The sequence below is a fragment of the Halictus rubicundus genome, chromosome 17 (assembly GCF_050948215.1).
Source record: "Halictus rubicundus isolate RS-2024b chromosome 17, iyHalRubi1_principal, whole genome shotgun sequence".
In the NCBI taxonomy this organism is placed as follows: Eukaryota; Metazoa; Arthropoda; class Insecta; order Hymenoptera; family Halictidae; genus Halictus; species Halictus rubicundus.
In genome coordinates, this window is record NC_135165.1 from 7086705 (window position 1) to 7100126 (window position 13422).

At 39.2% G+C, this 13422-nt stretch overlaps 1 protein-coding gene across 1 annotated transcript in view; it reads right to left on the reverse strand.

The window, feature by feature from the left end:
* LOC143362430 (kin of IRRE-like protein 3) overlaps nucleotides 1-13422 on the reverse strand; it is a 317490-nt gene that overhangs the window by 13101 nt on the left and 290967 nt on the right. Inside the window, exons 6-9 of the mRNA XM_076802599.1 lie at nucleotides 11650-11919; nucleotides 8075-8183; nucleotides 3971-4157; nucleotides 648-786 (exon numbers count right to left, since the gene is read on the reverse strand). Of these exons, the coding sequence (XP_076658714.1) occupies nucleotides 648-786; nucleotides 3971-4157; nucleotides 8075-8183; nucleotides 11650-11919 (705 nt within the window). The remainder of the gene's footprint in view (nucleotides 1-647; nucleotides 787-3970; nucleotides 4158-8074; nucleotides 8184-11649; nucleotides 11920-13422) is intronic.

Here is a 13422-nt window from a genome sequence, read left to right on the forward strand (position 1 = left end):
GTGGTTAATTTTTGCAACGCAACTTAGGTACACATTTTTCAAAGAGGTCGCAACAGCTAACTGGTTGAACCCTACAACTTCTGTAAGTAACATTTTCTCGTATTGGTGAACAGAGCGCGTGGGACATACTGTATATTGTATTTAAATCCTTGGCTGCGAAATACAGATTGTAAAAATCCACCAGTAAGCATACTAATCTAAATTCGGAAAAGGTTGCTCTGCAATAAAAGAATAACAATTTTCCTCGCGAGGCTTTCGAGATGACCCAGCACGCAAGCAAAGCAAAAAGATCTGTGCACTCGAAGGACAATTGTGGAAGTGGCGTTGATCCTCGAAGGATCGCCAAGGATCGAAGGGTCTGGCTTGCCGGGGCCACTGTAAAAAGGCTGGTAATTAAAGAGGATGCCGTGGTGGCCGCTTTAAACCCGCGATTCGAGGATGCTCGGATTAATTAATCGCGGCCGCGCCACTTTCCAGCGATAAGGAGTGCCAATTAGGGAGAAGAGTACGCACGTGTACGCAAAAGAAACAACCGGGAATAGCAGGGCGGTAAGGTAACCGAAAGGGCAAAGACTGGGATATACTTTCGGCGGTAGGTACGAGGGTCTGCAAGCTACACGAAGAAGAGAGAGTAGCTGTAAGCTAACCGGCGTGCAGTCTGGTGCTGCCCCATTCCCAAGCCACGATCTGAGGCTTCGGGTCGGCGCACAGTCGGACCTCTAATTTCGCCGGACTTCCCTCGGTCGTCACCACGACGAACTTCTCCGTGATGGCCGGCTTCACCACCTACGACACGCGTTTAACAACCCCTTCAATCGGTCTTCCAGCAAATCTTCGCTAGCCCGCTTAACCCCTACGTCAACAGCCCAAACTTCCTTCGACAGGCTTCAACCCCGAGGGATCAAACCCTCGCTTGTTGTCCCAAGCTTTGAACTTTTCGCGCCCGAACAACTCGGATCACATTTTTCGGATCGTATATCAGCATTTGTTTATTCGTTTCGTGACTCGATTTAGTCGTAATTTAGTCACCGCGAGTTTGGTCATCGAGCTGCACTGTTAGGTTGTCTCAAAAGTTCGTGTCATTTAACACGTTAAATGCCACGTTCAGTCACATATGACTGACAGTGATTTTTCACTGGGTTTAGAAATTCATTTTTATTATGTGATATCCAGATAAACCGAATTTTATTGGAATCTTTCGAATTCAACAGGGTTAAGAAAACGTCCCCTATAATACATTTGAAATTTCTAGTTTTGGTTTCATTAATTAAACTACTCTGATTTTGTAAGAATCTCTGGGGTTGATGTTTGGCGCTTAACGTGTTAAATTTAATGTTTTATAAAAAGGATGCCTACAACACATTGAACGCGGGCAATTTTTTATAGAAAATTGCGTCATACTGTAATTTTGCACGCCACTGTACATTGATTTTAAAGCAATACTATTTTCCCTCAGTCGAGCATTACAATAATTCATTTTTCAAATTTGATTGAACTTTAAACATATAAATGCTGATACGTTAGAGAAAAAATTTAAAAATAAACATTTAGTACTTGGCGGGTTAAAATAGTTCCGAGTGCAAAGGTTGAATTTGTAAGGCACAGGGTTTTATTCACTTCGTATGAACAAAAGCCAGCTGCGTCACACATGGCCGCTTTTGTCAATGATTGTATACATCTATGGTCCATTTATTCGCTCCACCATGCTAGTTTGTTAACTGCACGACGAAGTCAACAATAATTCCGCCACGGGGTTTGCAGGTGTTTCGGTCGCATGCTCCGCCCCTCGCTCGAAATTCGCGGGTCGTTATGCGAATTTCACGGTGGCTCGAATCGCCATCGATTCTTTCTGGCAGCGATGCTCGTCCGAGTCGATGTTTCGTCGGGTCGGGGGAATCACAGTTTCCATGAAATATCAGCGCCGGACCGCAATCGGTACTTGGGTCGCGCTCGGATCGGAAAATCTGCAGGTGATGCGAGCGAAAACATTGTAGCCTGCAATCAACCGGGGCCGAGTATGTTCCGTGGAAATGACGTTTTAACCGTGGCGCTCTCTCTGCGTGTTCCATAGCCCCGGCCTCTTTCTATACGGTTAAATATGAATTTTTCCCGTTTAAATACGCGACGGGCACCGGCCCGGCTGTGCTTTAACAGGTCGACGAACGCGCCCCGGTCGTCTAATAATTTTGTTAATTATGCCCCTTTCGGCGGCAGCATGTTTCTCGATTACTTCGACTCTACCCCGATAAACAAAACAAAATTGGTCCAATCGCGCGTTAATAGAGTATTCGGGTTTTTCTTTTTGAAAAATTTGATTTTTCTTCAAGTGTTGTAGAATATGTGTGCAAAAGGATTTGTTTGAATTCGTAAAATTAACGTAGCTATAGGCATTAATGTAGTTATTCTCAATTTGGTTCAATAGTTAATCTCAATTTATATCTCAATTTTTAGTTGAACGATAAACCTGAAATTTTGAGAGACTCTTCAGCACACACCCTGTTATCGTACGAACAAAACATTTTTAATATTTGTATATTTTTTCTTATTTTTTTCAAAGGCCGTAATATATAAAGAAAATTGGTAATTTGAAAATGCTGCCATTTTGTAAATAATTAAGATTGTAATTTCTTTTGATACGGACCATAACTGAATTCATACTGATCAAATAGATAACGTTATCCTTTGTTTCCGATTAGTACAAAGACCGGAGTCGTGGCAACCGTCGATCCGTGTTTTCAAAACAAACTCTAAAAAAAATAGAATATATAACTCATTTTTGATTATTTCTACTTGAAAAAAATCACGAACGTACTACAAATACCGTTAAATATGTGTGTAAAATCGCAATGCAAAAGGTTAAATAGTTTCCCAGAAAAAATTTCTTAAAAATTCGTTTCAAAACGGCCTCGAAAACCAGAATACCCCTTACGGGGGCAGTTTCACGTAAACGTTGCGAAATTTAACAATTTAGAAAAATTTTTTCCAAAACGATGGTACGGTTTACGGTATAATTGTTGCTTGTAGTTTATCCAGCTGCTTTTTCATTATAGAGAACAATTTTTTATATGGTTTTAATTACTCGTTTCTATCTTGTTAAGCTACGTCCACGCGAGCAACTCTTTCTCGTTGGTGTATCGCGTTTCTTCCAAAAAAATCGGTGCTTGTTTCCGAATATTTCAGGCTGGTCGTGCGTGTTTCTGTTGCCAGCAACAAATATCTGTCTGTCTCCATTCAGAGCGGTAAAAATCAAAGAAAAATAGGGAACAAGCTGCACATCCCGTAACAACAGAAACACATATTGCTCCAGGCTGTACACTTTGTCGCTCGATTCACAAACATATATTAACACTTTGAGCGCGGCGTTGCCCGGAAATGGGACGCGGTATTGTTTGCCTGGATTTGCAAATGAATTTTTCCGCTAATATACAGGGCGTCCCTAAAGGAGGCCACCTCTTCGAGTTGCGATAGTACAGACAATATATAATTGCGTGCGAGAGAAACCTCCTTTAAATTTTTGACTTATTAATTTTCGTTACAAGTGCATAAAATCCGCAGTCTACGTCATCAGAAGTGAACGAACCTGCGATCCGATAGATTAGGCTGTTCGAGCGCGAAGGAAACGAGTTTCGACAAATGTGTCAGTGGACAAAAGCCGGCATGGTTGTTGCATTAGCGAGGACGCAGCTTCGCGGGAAGCAGGACGCGTAAAAACGGGGCCGGTTTTCGATTCCCGATCCACGATTCGCAGGATATTTCCGGTGGCCGGAGAGCGATTAAATTTGAACTGGTTCCGATCGATTTAGCGCCGGTGGAGCGAGAGTTGTCTAGCTAATTTTCGGCGAGTATCAGCCGGATACAAATCCCGGCGCGTTCCGCTCGTTTCCCGAGACTGGAACGCAACCGGCCGATTTACTATCGGCGCGCACGTCGATCCCGCATCGACGTGCACACTCGCGCTCGTGCATCTTACCCTCGGTGCGCCGACCACTTGCAGAGACACAGGGTCGCTTTTAACTTCCCGGACGTTCCCATTGATCTTGTTCGAGGCGAGACATATGTATTGACCCTGTTGCTCGTACGTCACGTTCGTCAGGATCAATCGCTGCCCGGAGCCGCACTCCAACGGCATCCGACCGTCGGTGAAGATCTGGGCCCATCTGCTCGTGCACGACAAAACACCATTGTTCCCGGTTTCAATTTCATCTTTACAGTTTCCTACTAGCGTGCAACTGTGGACGGGATTTTTGCGAACGTGCTAAATTGTCTAAGCGATGCACAGTGGTCCCAAATCGCCAGAACGTGGTCAAAACCTCACAACTTATTAAAAAATTATTGGTTCTGCTTGTGAAAATTGGTATTACCCCGTTTTTGGGGTCGCTGACCACGAATCTGAACTTGAAATTAGAAGAAACAAAATGGCGGATCCAATATGGCAGACATATACATTAAAAAATTATTGGTTCAACTTGTGAAAATTGGTATTAAGCCGTTTTTGGGGTCGCTGATCACGAATCTGAACTTGAAATTAAAAGAAACAAAATGACGGATCCAATATGGCAGACATATACATTAAAAAATTATTGGTTCAACTTGTGAAAATTGGTATTAAGCCGTTTTTGGGGTCGCTGATCACGAATCTGAACTTGAAATTAAAAGAAACAAATTGACGGATCCAATATGGCGGACATATAGATTAAAAAATTATTGGTTCTGCTTAAAAATTGGTATTAGGCCGTTTTTGGGGTCGCTGACCATGAATCTGAACTTGAAATTAGAAGAAACAAATTGACGGATCCAATATGGCGGACATATAGATTAAAAAATTATTGGTTCTGCTTGAAAATTGGTATTAGGCCGTTTTAGGGTTCGCTGATCACGAATCTGAACTTGAAATTAGAAGAAACAAAATGGAGGGTCCAATATGGCGGACATATACATTACAAAATTATTGGTTCTGCTTGAAAATTGGTATTAGGCCGTTTTTGGGGTCGCTGACCACGAATCTGAACTTGAAATTAGAAAATTCGCTGTCTCATATTGACCTGAACGAGGGGAAACACTAATTCTCCGGATAGCAAACTCTACCCTTTGTATTGTATAAAGTAGGTATTTTATTCGCACGTCATAGTTCCCAAAGAAGAAAGAATTGAAGAATTGCTGGTCTTGTTACGTACTATAAGATCCAATAATAAAATATATAGGTTTCCATTTGAAAAAAACAAAGTTGACCTTCAAATCACCTTGAAAACGCCATCCAAATAAATAACTGATACTGCCTTGGACACGTGTTTTACACTTTTTTAATATTTTTCATACTTTTCGAGATACTCGGCTGGAATGTTTTCAAATGAACAGCCGAAAACTATGCAACTTACCTCCACAAACAGCATCCATAATGCACAATTAAAATCGAAACGTTTCAACACAATTTGTACACTGTGCACTTAAAATTCGCAATGTGCTTCACAAGCTTAAAAAGGTATAGTGTAATCAACTCGAAGTTCGGACTATGACTGTTGGTCAGGTATAAAAAAATGACCCTTTTGCTGTTTACCCTGACTTAGAAACACTCTTAGAGTAACCAACTCCATACTTAAAACTTACCTAGCTGAAAGTTCATATTTTAGGTTCTGGCCGTGTTTTCCGGCGTTTTTGGGACCACTATGCGATTGGAAAAAAGAAACATAGGGAACTTAAGGGCGCGGCATTCAACGTAATTCATGAAGGAAATTAAATGTCGGTGGACTACCGATTTTTATGCGATCAACGTGCGAGCCGGAGATGGTTAAAATGTTACCTTTGTTGCAAAATTTTAAGTCTGGTTTTTTTTTAAACTTCAGTTGTATGATTTTAATTCGAATTTTGTAAATCTTGCCACTTCGAATATAGTATAGCGTGTTTATCGTCTAAACAAATTTTGTAAGCTCAATTTGCATTAATTTGCAAGGAAATATTATTTTAAGTTACTGTACAAATTATACAAACTGTGTAATTTAAGTGCAATCAGTAAGACAAGTAAAGACAACAAGTGAATATGAGAAATACAATAATTAAGCACAAAGTGTTATTTGATGTAAACGATCGTTAAAATAAGGTTCAAGGAACGTACTCTCTTACATGCAAATAGTTCTTAAATGAAACGCGAATTTACTTTGCCAGGTATGTATACTACGGTTTCTTGCGTCACAAAGCTATTTTTTCCTTGAATTTGCTTCTTTACCAAGAAATATTCGGAACGCGAGGTTAAAACGTTCTAAAATATGCATTAGGTTCGTAAAATGAAAATATTTTCTCTTTAGCAACAGTACTATTTTGTGCTTTGAAATTGTGCTTCGAATTTAAAATACAATCTTATTTAAATCCTGCGTCCGCATTTTAAAATTTTATATGAAATATATTTTTGTGTTTAAATTTTACCCATCTCTGGTACCGAGAAAAGAGTCTGTTTGTTTCAAGAGAACATAAATGGTTTAATGAAATGTAATGGTTAGACTGCGAAGCTTTATACAAATTTGTATTTTTGGAGCCGAGCTTAAAGAATGATATGCTGATGTAACATTTGTTTTTTTAAGGTTTTCATGAAATGTGCATGCATGGAGATTCGCAGTTTACTAATAACAATTAAAATTCACATGTAAAATGATAAACCGTCAACCGTGCTCTGTTCTCAAATCATTTTTGCGCTTGCAAAGAACCACAAACATTGGCAGCCTTTGTCAAACACAATTTCTGATCTACTTAATATTTCGTGGAAAAAATAAAATCATTAACCACATAAAAAACGCACACACATACACGAAACGTTTTTGAAAGGCTGCATGCTCTGTTTAAAAGGAATTCTTGGGACCGAAAAAATTATAGAGACACTGGGTAGTATAAGAGAAACCTTATTGTTAGGTCATTAGATCATATTTTCTAGCCACGACTATAACCTTCACTAATCGCAACAATATATGTAAATTGTACTGGTCCATGCAACAACAACAATAAAAACGAGCGAATCTATTAAATCGACAACTTAAAAAAAAAACACTGCTTGCAGATGAAGCATAATTCAAAATTCAAATGATCAAACAGCCTTCCTCAAGTGGTTCTACACAATTCTTAATGAAAGACAGCGGCCTTATGCAATCATTATTTAATTTAACCCTGTAATGGTACCCTGAACTCTTTCACAGTTCCAGTAAAATATTCTGTCTACTGATTTACCACCATTAGACAGCGGATTTTAATGCAAAATATAAATTGTAGCCATTGCATGAATTAGGAATCAAACAGAAAATTTTTTGGGACCAAAGTATTTGATATATAGACTATTAGAACTATTGGAATATATAGACTATTGTTTTAAATTGAAGCATTTTTGTGATAAATCCATAAAATCCGCAGTCTAATTATTATGTATGCAATTTCTTTATCATCGTTCGACCATTTGGATATTGTAGACTCAAAGTATACACCTAAAGGTATGATAACAAATTTTTACTATGACATACATATACAATACTTAGGGTGCCATTACAGAATTAATAAAACATATGGATCAAGGCATTAGCCCCATGGGTTATATTGACATCGCTGACAGTCGGCAAAGATGCGCGCCAATGTTTTACGTCTGGGTCGAAATTGACCCAGTACCGTCTTGAAAAGCGCATCACAATGTTTTCTTCTAGAATTATCCCTTCTAGAAGAATTATTTCTTCTAGTTATCATTGAGTGATTAACACTAGGTTTACGGAGCACTAAAAATTACTATTTTACATTTCCTTATAAAAATAACATGAATATATCTATCAAAATCTGTAGCCATTTTTTAAATAATATATACCTAGAGAAATCAATTTGTTAAATAATTCCTCATGGATCTATGTTTGCAATCTCAATATTCGTGAATTAAAAATATTAGAATCCGTCATTTTGACGGGTCCCGTAAATCTAGTGTTAAATGAAAACCGGGGGCAACTCGGTAATTTTCACGAAAATCGAAGGGCCACTTTGTCGAGGATCAGCGACAGCACTAACAAACAGCGAACAGTATTAGCATGGAAGTGTCGATCGTTCTCGTCTAAGTCACCTGTATTCGGCCGGCGGCATTGCATCGGCGGTGCACTCGAACGATGCACCGGAAAAGAGCAGCGCCGTAGTCAGCCGATCGGGCCCGACCGAGCTGATTGTCGGCGGATCTGCATTAGAACGAGAGAGACGATCCTATTGATTGGGTTCCCGCGTGTATGCACACGCATCGTCCGACTGCATGTGCATTCATCGACGACGAACGCGCAATCGTTTCGCGGAGGGCTATGAATCGGAACCGTGTCAAGCGAATTAACTGTCGGGACTTGTCGGCCGATGATCAGGCGGTTGCTTTAACGTCTAATTAGTCCGCGACAATGCTCGACGCGTTGTCTCGAGCCTTTCACGAGCCGTGCAACGACGCGTCGCGGCGCTCTTTGCTCGATTTCTCCTCTCGCGATCGACAAGCATTCTAAAATTAGCCACGCTTAGGTCAGTACACCTTCCGACGGTAATTACGCGACGGTTAATCAGCTTGTCGGGTACACCGGCCGGGCTCGGAAACAATAAAATTATTTTCGTCACCGTCCCCGACGTAAATAAGCCTGTACCGTGCGTCCCAGCGTCGCGGTGCAATTAAAAAGAACTGTGTCACCGTTAGACTCCGTGTCTTCCGGCAAACGCGAATTTCTTTGCCTCGTTTTTGCGAAAATAAAATCGCTCGTACGTGCACCTCAGCCTCGGAGAAATTTTAGAAATTGAGACCGTGGCGGACAAGGTGGTGAAAGCTCGATGAAATTGTTCTTCACGTGTATTTTATAGAATTATTAGACTGCGGATCTTTAGGCAAAATAAGAATTTTCTGAGTCAGTTGAGAAGAACAGAAGACAGATAAGAATGTACTTTTTATTGCAATAATTTTAATATTGAAAATGAACTGATTTGAATGTTGGAAATGAATTGCGGATGACTGCGGATCTTTAGGCAAAATAAGAATTTTCTGAGTCAGTTGTGAAGAACAGAAGACAGATAAGAATGTAGTTTTTATTGCAATAATTTTAATATTGAAAATGATTAATGTTCTTAAATTCTTCCAGTATTTTCACAGTCTTGTATTTCACCTACTGCTGTCATTAATGCGCAAAATCCGCAGGCTAATAATTATAAATGCATACGTATGTTGCACAAATCTGCAGTCCTGTGGTGGTTACATTAAAATGATTAGATCATTGCGTTCATTAGATCTCGCATGCCTGGTTGCACTATAAATGCATCCAGTCTGCATAGAATCGAGTGGTACAGTAACGTCTTGATCTAAGCCCAATCCTCGGGTCCGTGCTGTGACATAGATCGTGTAGGGCTACTGTTACATACCGTTAATGAAATCATTAAATACAGTTCAAATTATATCGTGTTTAGTGTCATTTCAATCAGAAAAATGCCACAAATAAGTTGGTGAAAGTCCCATAAAAAAATAATGAAAATTAAAGAAGTTTTGATGATTAAAGTTTTGACATGATTACACAATACACTGCTTGGCGACCGAGGCAGCTCGCGGGGTATACCCCCAGTGGAGGGGATAGGCGAACTGACTAAGATCGTGTAGCTCCGTTCGGCTTAGATCAAGACTTTACTGTAGTTACAGTACAATGACGAGATGGTTTCTTTCTGTTAGATCTTGCATACCTGATGACACCATAAATGCATCAAGCCTGTATCAAATCTAATAACATTTGCCTTAAAATGATGAAATCTTTATTAGACTCTGTATGCTTAATGACTAGATTGTGGATCTTTATGCAAATTCTAAATTTCGTGGTACATTTTATAAAAACTAGGACGACGAAACAAGTTCAATTTATCAATTAGAAAATTCCTTATGGCAAACATACAGCATTGACGTTGTTAATGTTTCTCACTATACATGTTTTTTTGTATTTTAAAAATGGGCACATACTATAAAGGCATAAAAATCCACAGTCTACTAATGACATTATAAATGAATCAAATCTGGATTTTCCAGATATGACGTTTCCACCAAAGTTTTCGTATTCGACGAAATCGATTTGGCTATTTTATTCGACGCAGACTTCAATCTTTGTGGTCAGAAGTTTCACTGCGACCTCCTGCTGTTACGCTATTCAACGCGATCATATTTGCAGTGATTTATTCGATGAACTTCGAAATGAAATTCGATGAACGTTGTTCCATGCATTATAACTGAAAATCGCAATGAGTATAAACTCTATTTAATCGTATTTGAAAAATGTTCAAATTACCCTCGACGGAAATGAAATTCTCCGCGAAACATTTTTATTCTATGGCTTTGACGTATTTTCCCGCGGTCTTGTCTGTAGATGACAGACGAAATTGTGGATTTTTTAATGAGGAATTCCATGGTATAAGCAATTCCCGGGGAAATACATTAATCCTCGAGTGCGAGGGTAGAATTTTCGACGGAAGAATTTTGCACGGGTAAGTCCGGCGGACATTACTTTATTCCATATTATTGTAAAAAAAGTACAGCCTCTTTCGCTGATAGTAAAATCATTTTAATTTCACAAATCTGTGGCAAATAAAGGAGGATATTTTTTAAGCTATTGAAACGGTGCACGATAATCTAAAGCGTTCCAATTTTGAACCGTTTCAATTTTGCAAATTTTTTACGCGTAAATTTCTATATAAAAATTCCAGCTTCGTATTTCCATATTTTGTTTACAATAAAAAGGTTGTAAAATTGCAGAATTATTCCCTGGTTCAGAAACCACTTTTTCGAAGTTTACCATCTTCGTTGGAAAAGCTGCGTAGATAGTCCCTTAAAAATCTTTTTACAAACAACAATCTCGGTAGAAATAGTTACTTTACCGTAGATAACTTGTCGTTTCATGATTGCAACTATTACTTATATTAACAATTACCGCTCCGCCGAGATATGGTTTTTCATTCACGTCGTTCGCGTAAAGGGTTCTTCATTTCTATGCCTGATTTCTAGTTGCTTTAGGTTTTTGAAAAACCTGAAAAAATTCCGAGGTACTCATTGAAGTTTGTAATTTAATCTACAAGCGATATCGCAGTCAGAAGCTTAACGATTTTGCAATGATGAAAAATAAATCTTTAGCTACGAGTCACAAACCTCGATGAAACAATTGAAAAACCACCGGCAGCAATATGTCAAGAAATTCCAGAAAAAGTTAACCCTTAGCACTCGAATGGTGACTGTAAGGCACCACTAAAAATTGCTGTATCACTATTCAAAATATTTTTTACATTATTAAATCGTTTGTGTCTAATAAATTATTCAATATTTCGATATTGTACGAGTAAATTGCACCATTTTCGTTTGTATAACATGAAAAAAAAAAGATATATAGAAGGGCAATATTCAAGGTGGGAAGAAATGTTTCGTTTCGGAGTTAAAATAGGTTCGAGTGCAAAGGGTTAAAACCCAGAAGCAGAAGGATGACCCAGTGCACCACGGTCGCTGAGACGCCCTGTATCCTCGGAGAGTCGTTTCTTCTGACCGAAGATCAATCGTGTGCCTCTTACTTAATAGACCGTTTTTATCGGTAAAAGGGTTGCCCGGGGATATTTTCAGTGTGCGTTGTAGGGCGGAAAAGGAGGCCGGGGCACACTTACAGTTGACGAAGACTTTAACGGACACGGGGCTGCTTTCGCCCTCGGTGTTGGCCGCGACGCAGATGTATTCAGCCGCGTGGTTCCTGTAGATCGGTGAAAAGAGAAGAGTCTCCCCTATTCCGGCTATCTCTGTCACCCCCGTGCTCTTCGATCTCCTCCAAAGGATCGAGGCTGGGGGATTCGCGTCGGCCAAACAGCGGATCTCCAGCTGATCTCGGCCCTCCTCCAGCTGACCCGTCGGCACGCCGACTAGTCTCGTTTCCGGCGCATCTGAAAACCATCAACAATGTCAGAGGATATCCACAACCCGGGGGACGTCCGCAGAGATCCCCGTACATTATGCCACAGAATGTCCTTTCGTCTTTGTTGCTGGATTGATCGCGATCTGGATGGTACAGGCGTTGTTTATGGCCTTTTGTAGCCAGTTTTAGGATGCATCATATTCGCCGGATTATGATTTTAGTGCTAAGGCGTTCTTTATCGCTATTTATAGCCAGAAATAATTTATGGAAGTATCATGATTTAGTGAGTGGATCACGACTCGGAAGCTGCAGCATTATTGATGACACTTTGCGACCAAAAACAATTTCCGTAGATTTCATATTTGGAAGTATAATTACTGGATCGTTCACGATTTGGATGCTACAGCATTATTTATGATTATTTATGATTAAACCGCGGATTTTATGTATTTATGGCAGGGACGATTAAAAGAGTTTAAGAACCCTAATATATTATTTCCAACTTATTGAGATTATTCAAGGCAGTCGGATTTAATTAATTTGCATTAATTAATGCAGACATATTTTGCATAAAAATCCGCAGTCTGTTCATGAGTCTTTGTGACCATTAACAATTTTTATAGGTACCATAACAAGGCACAGCTTTATTCACGGCTTTTTGTAACCAAAAATGATTTTCGGAAGTATAATTACTGGGTGGATCATGATTTCGATACTACAGCATAATTTATGATTAAACCGCGGATTTTATGTATTTATGGCAGGGACGAGGAGCTGGTGCAATTTGAAATGATACGAAGATTAAAAGAGTTTAAGAACCCTAATATATTATTTCCAACTTATTGAGATTATTCAAGGCAGTCGTATTTAATTAATTTGCATTAATTAATGCAGACATATTTTGCATAAAAATCCGCAGTCTGTTGATGACTCTTTGTGACCAAAAACAATTTTTATAGGTACCACAACAAGGCACAGATTTATTCACGGTTTTTTGTGACCAAAAATGATTTTCGGAAGTATAATTAATGGGTGGATCATGATTTCGATGCTACAGCATTATTTATGACTAGATCGCGGATTTTATCCGTTTATGGCAGGGACGAGCTGGTGCAATTTGAAATGGTACAAAGATTAAAAGAATTTAAGAACCCTAATATATCATTTCCAATTTATTAAGATTATTCAAGGTAGAAAGAATTTTCTATATGGCTCCTGTTTCTTTGTGGCTCCTGTTTACGACTCTTTGCGATCAAAAAGAATTCTTGTAGTTGCCATAATTACTGGATGGGTCACGATCTGGATGCTGCAGCAATTATTTATGGCTCTATGTAACCACAAGAAAAGTTTTTTAATCATGTAAAAGTACGTTCTTATGTTAAGTCATACAGTGCTTCGTTTCCATTCATTTATCAAGTATCATTTTGCACGTTTGTTTCATTAATTCGAACTAACTGGACACAGTGAATGTGGATACACTGTACTCGACCACACTCAGATTTAATAACAATCTACTTGATAGGCAGTTCAC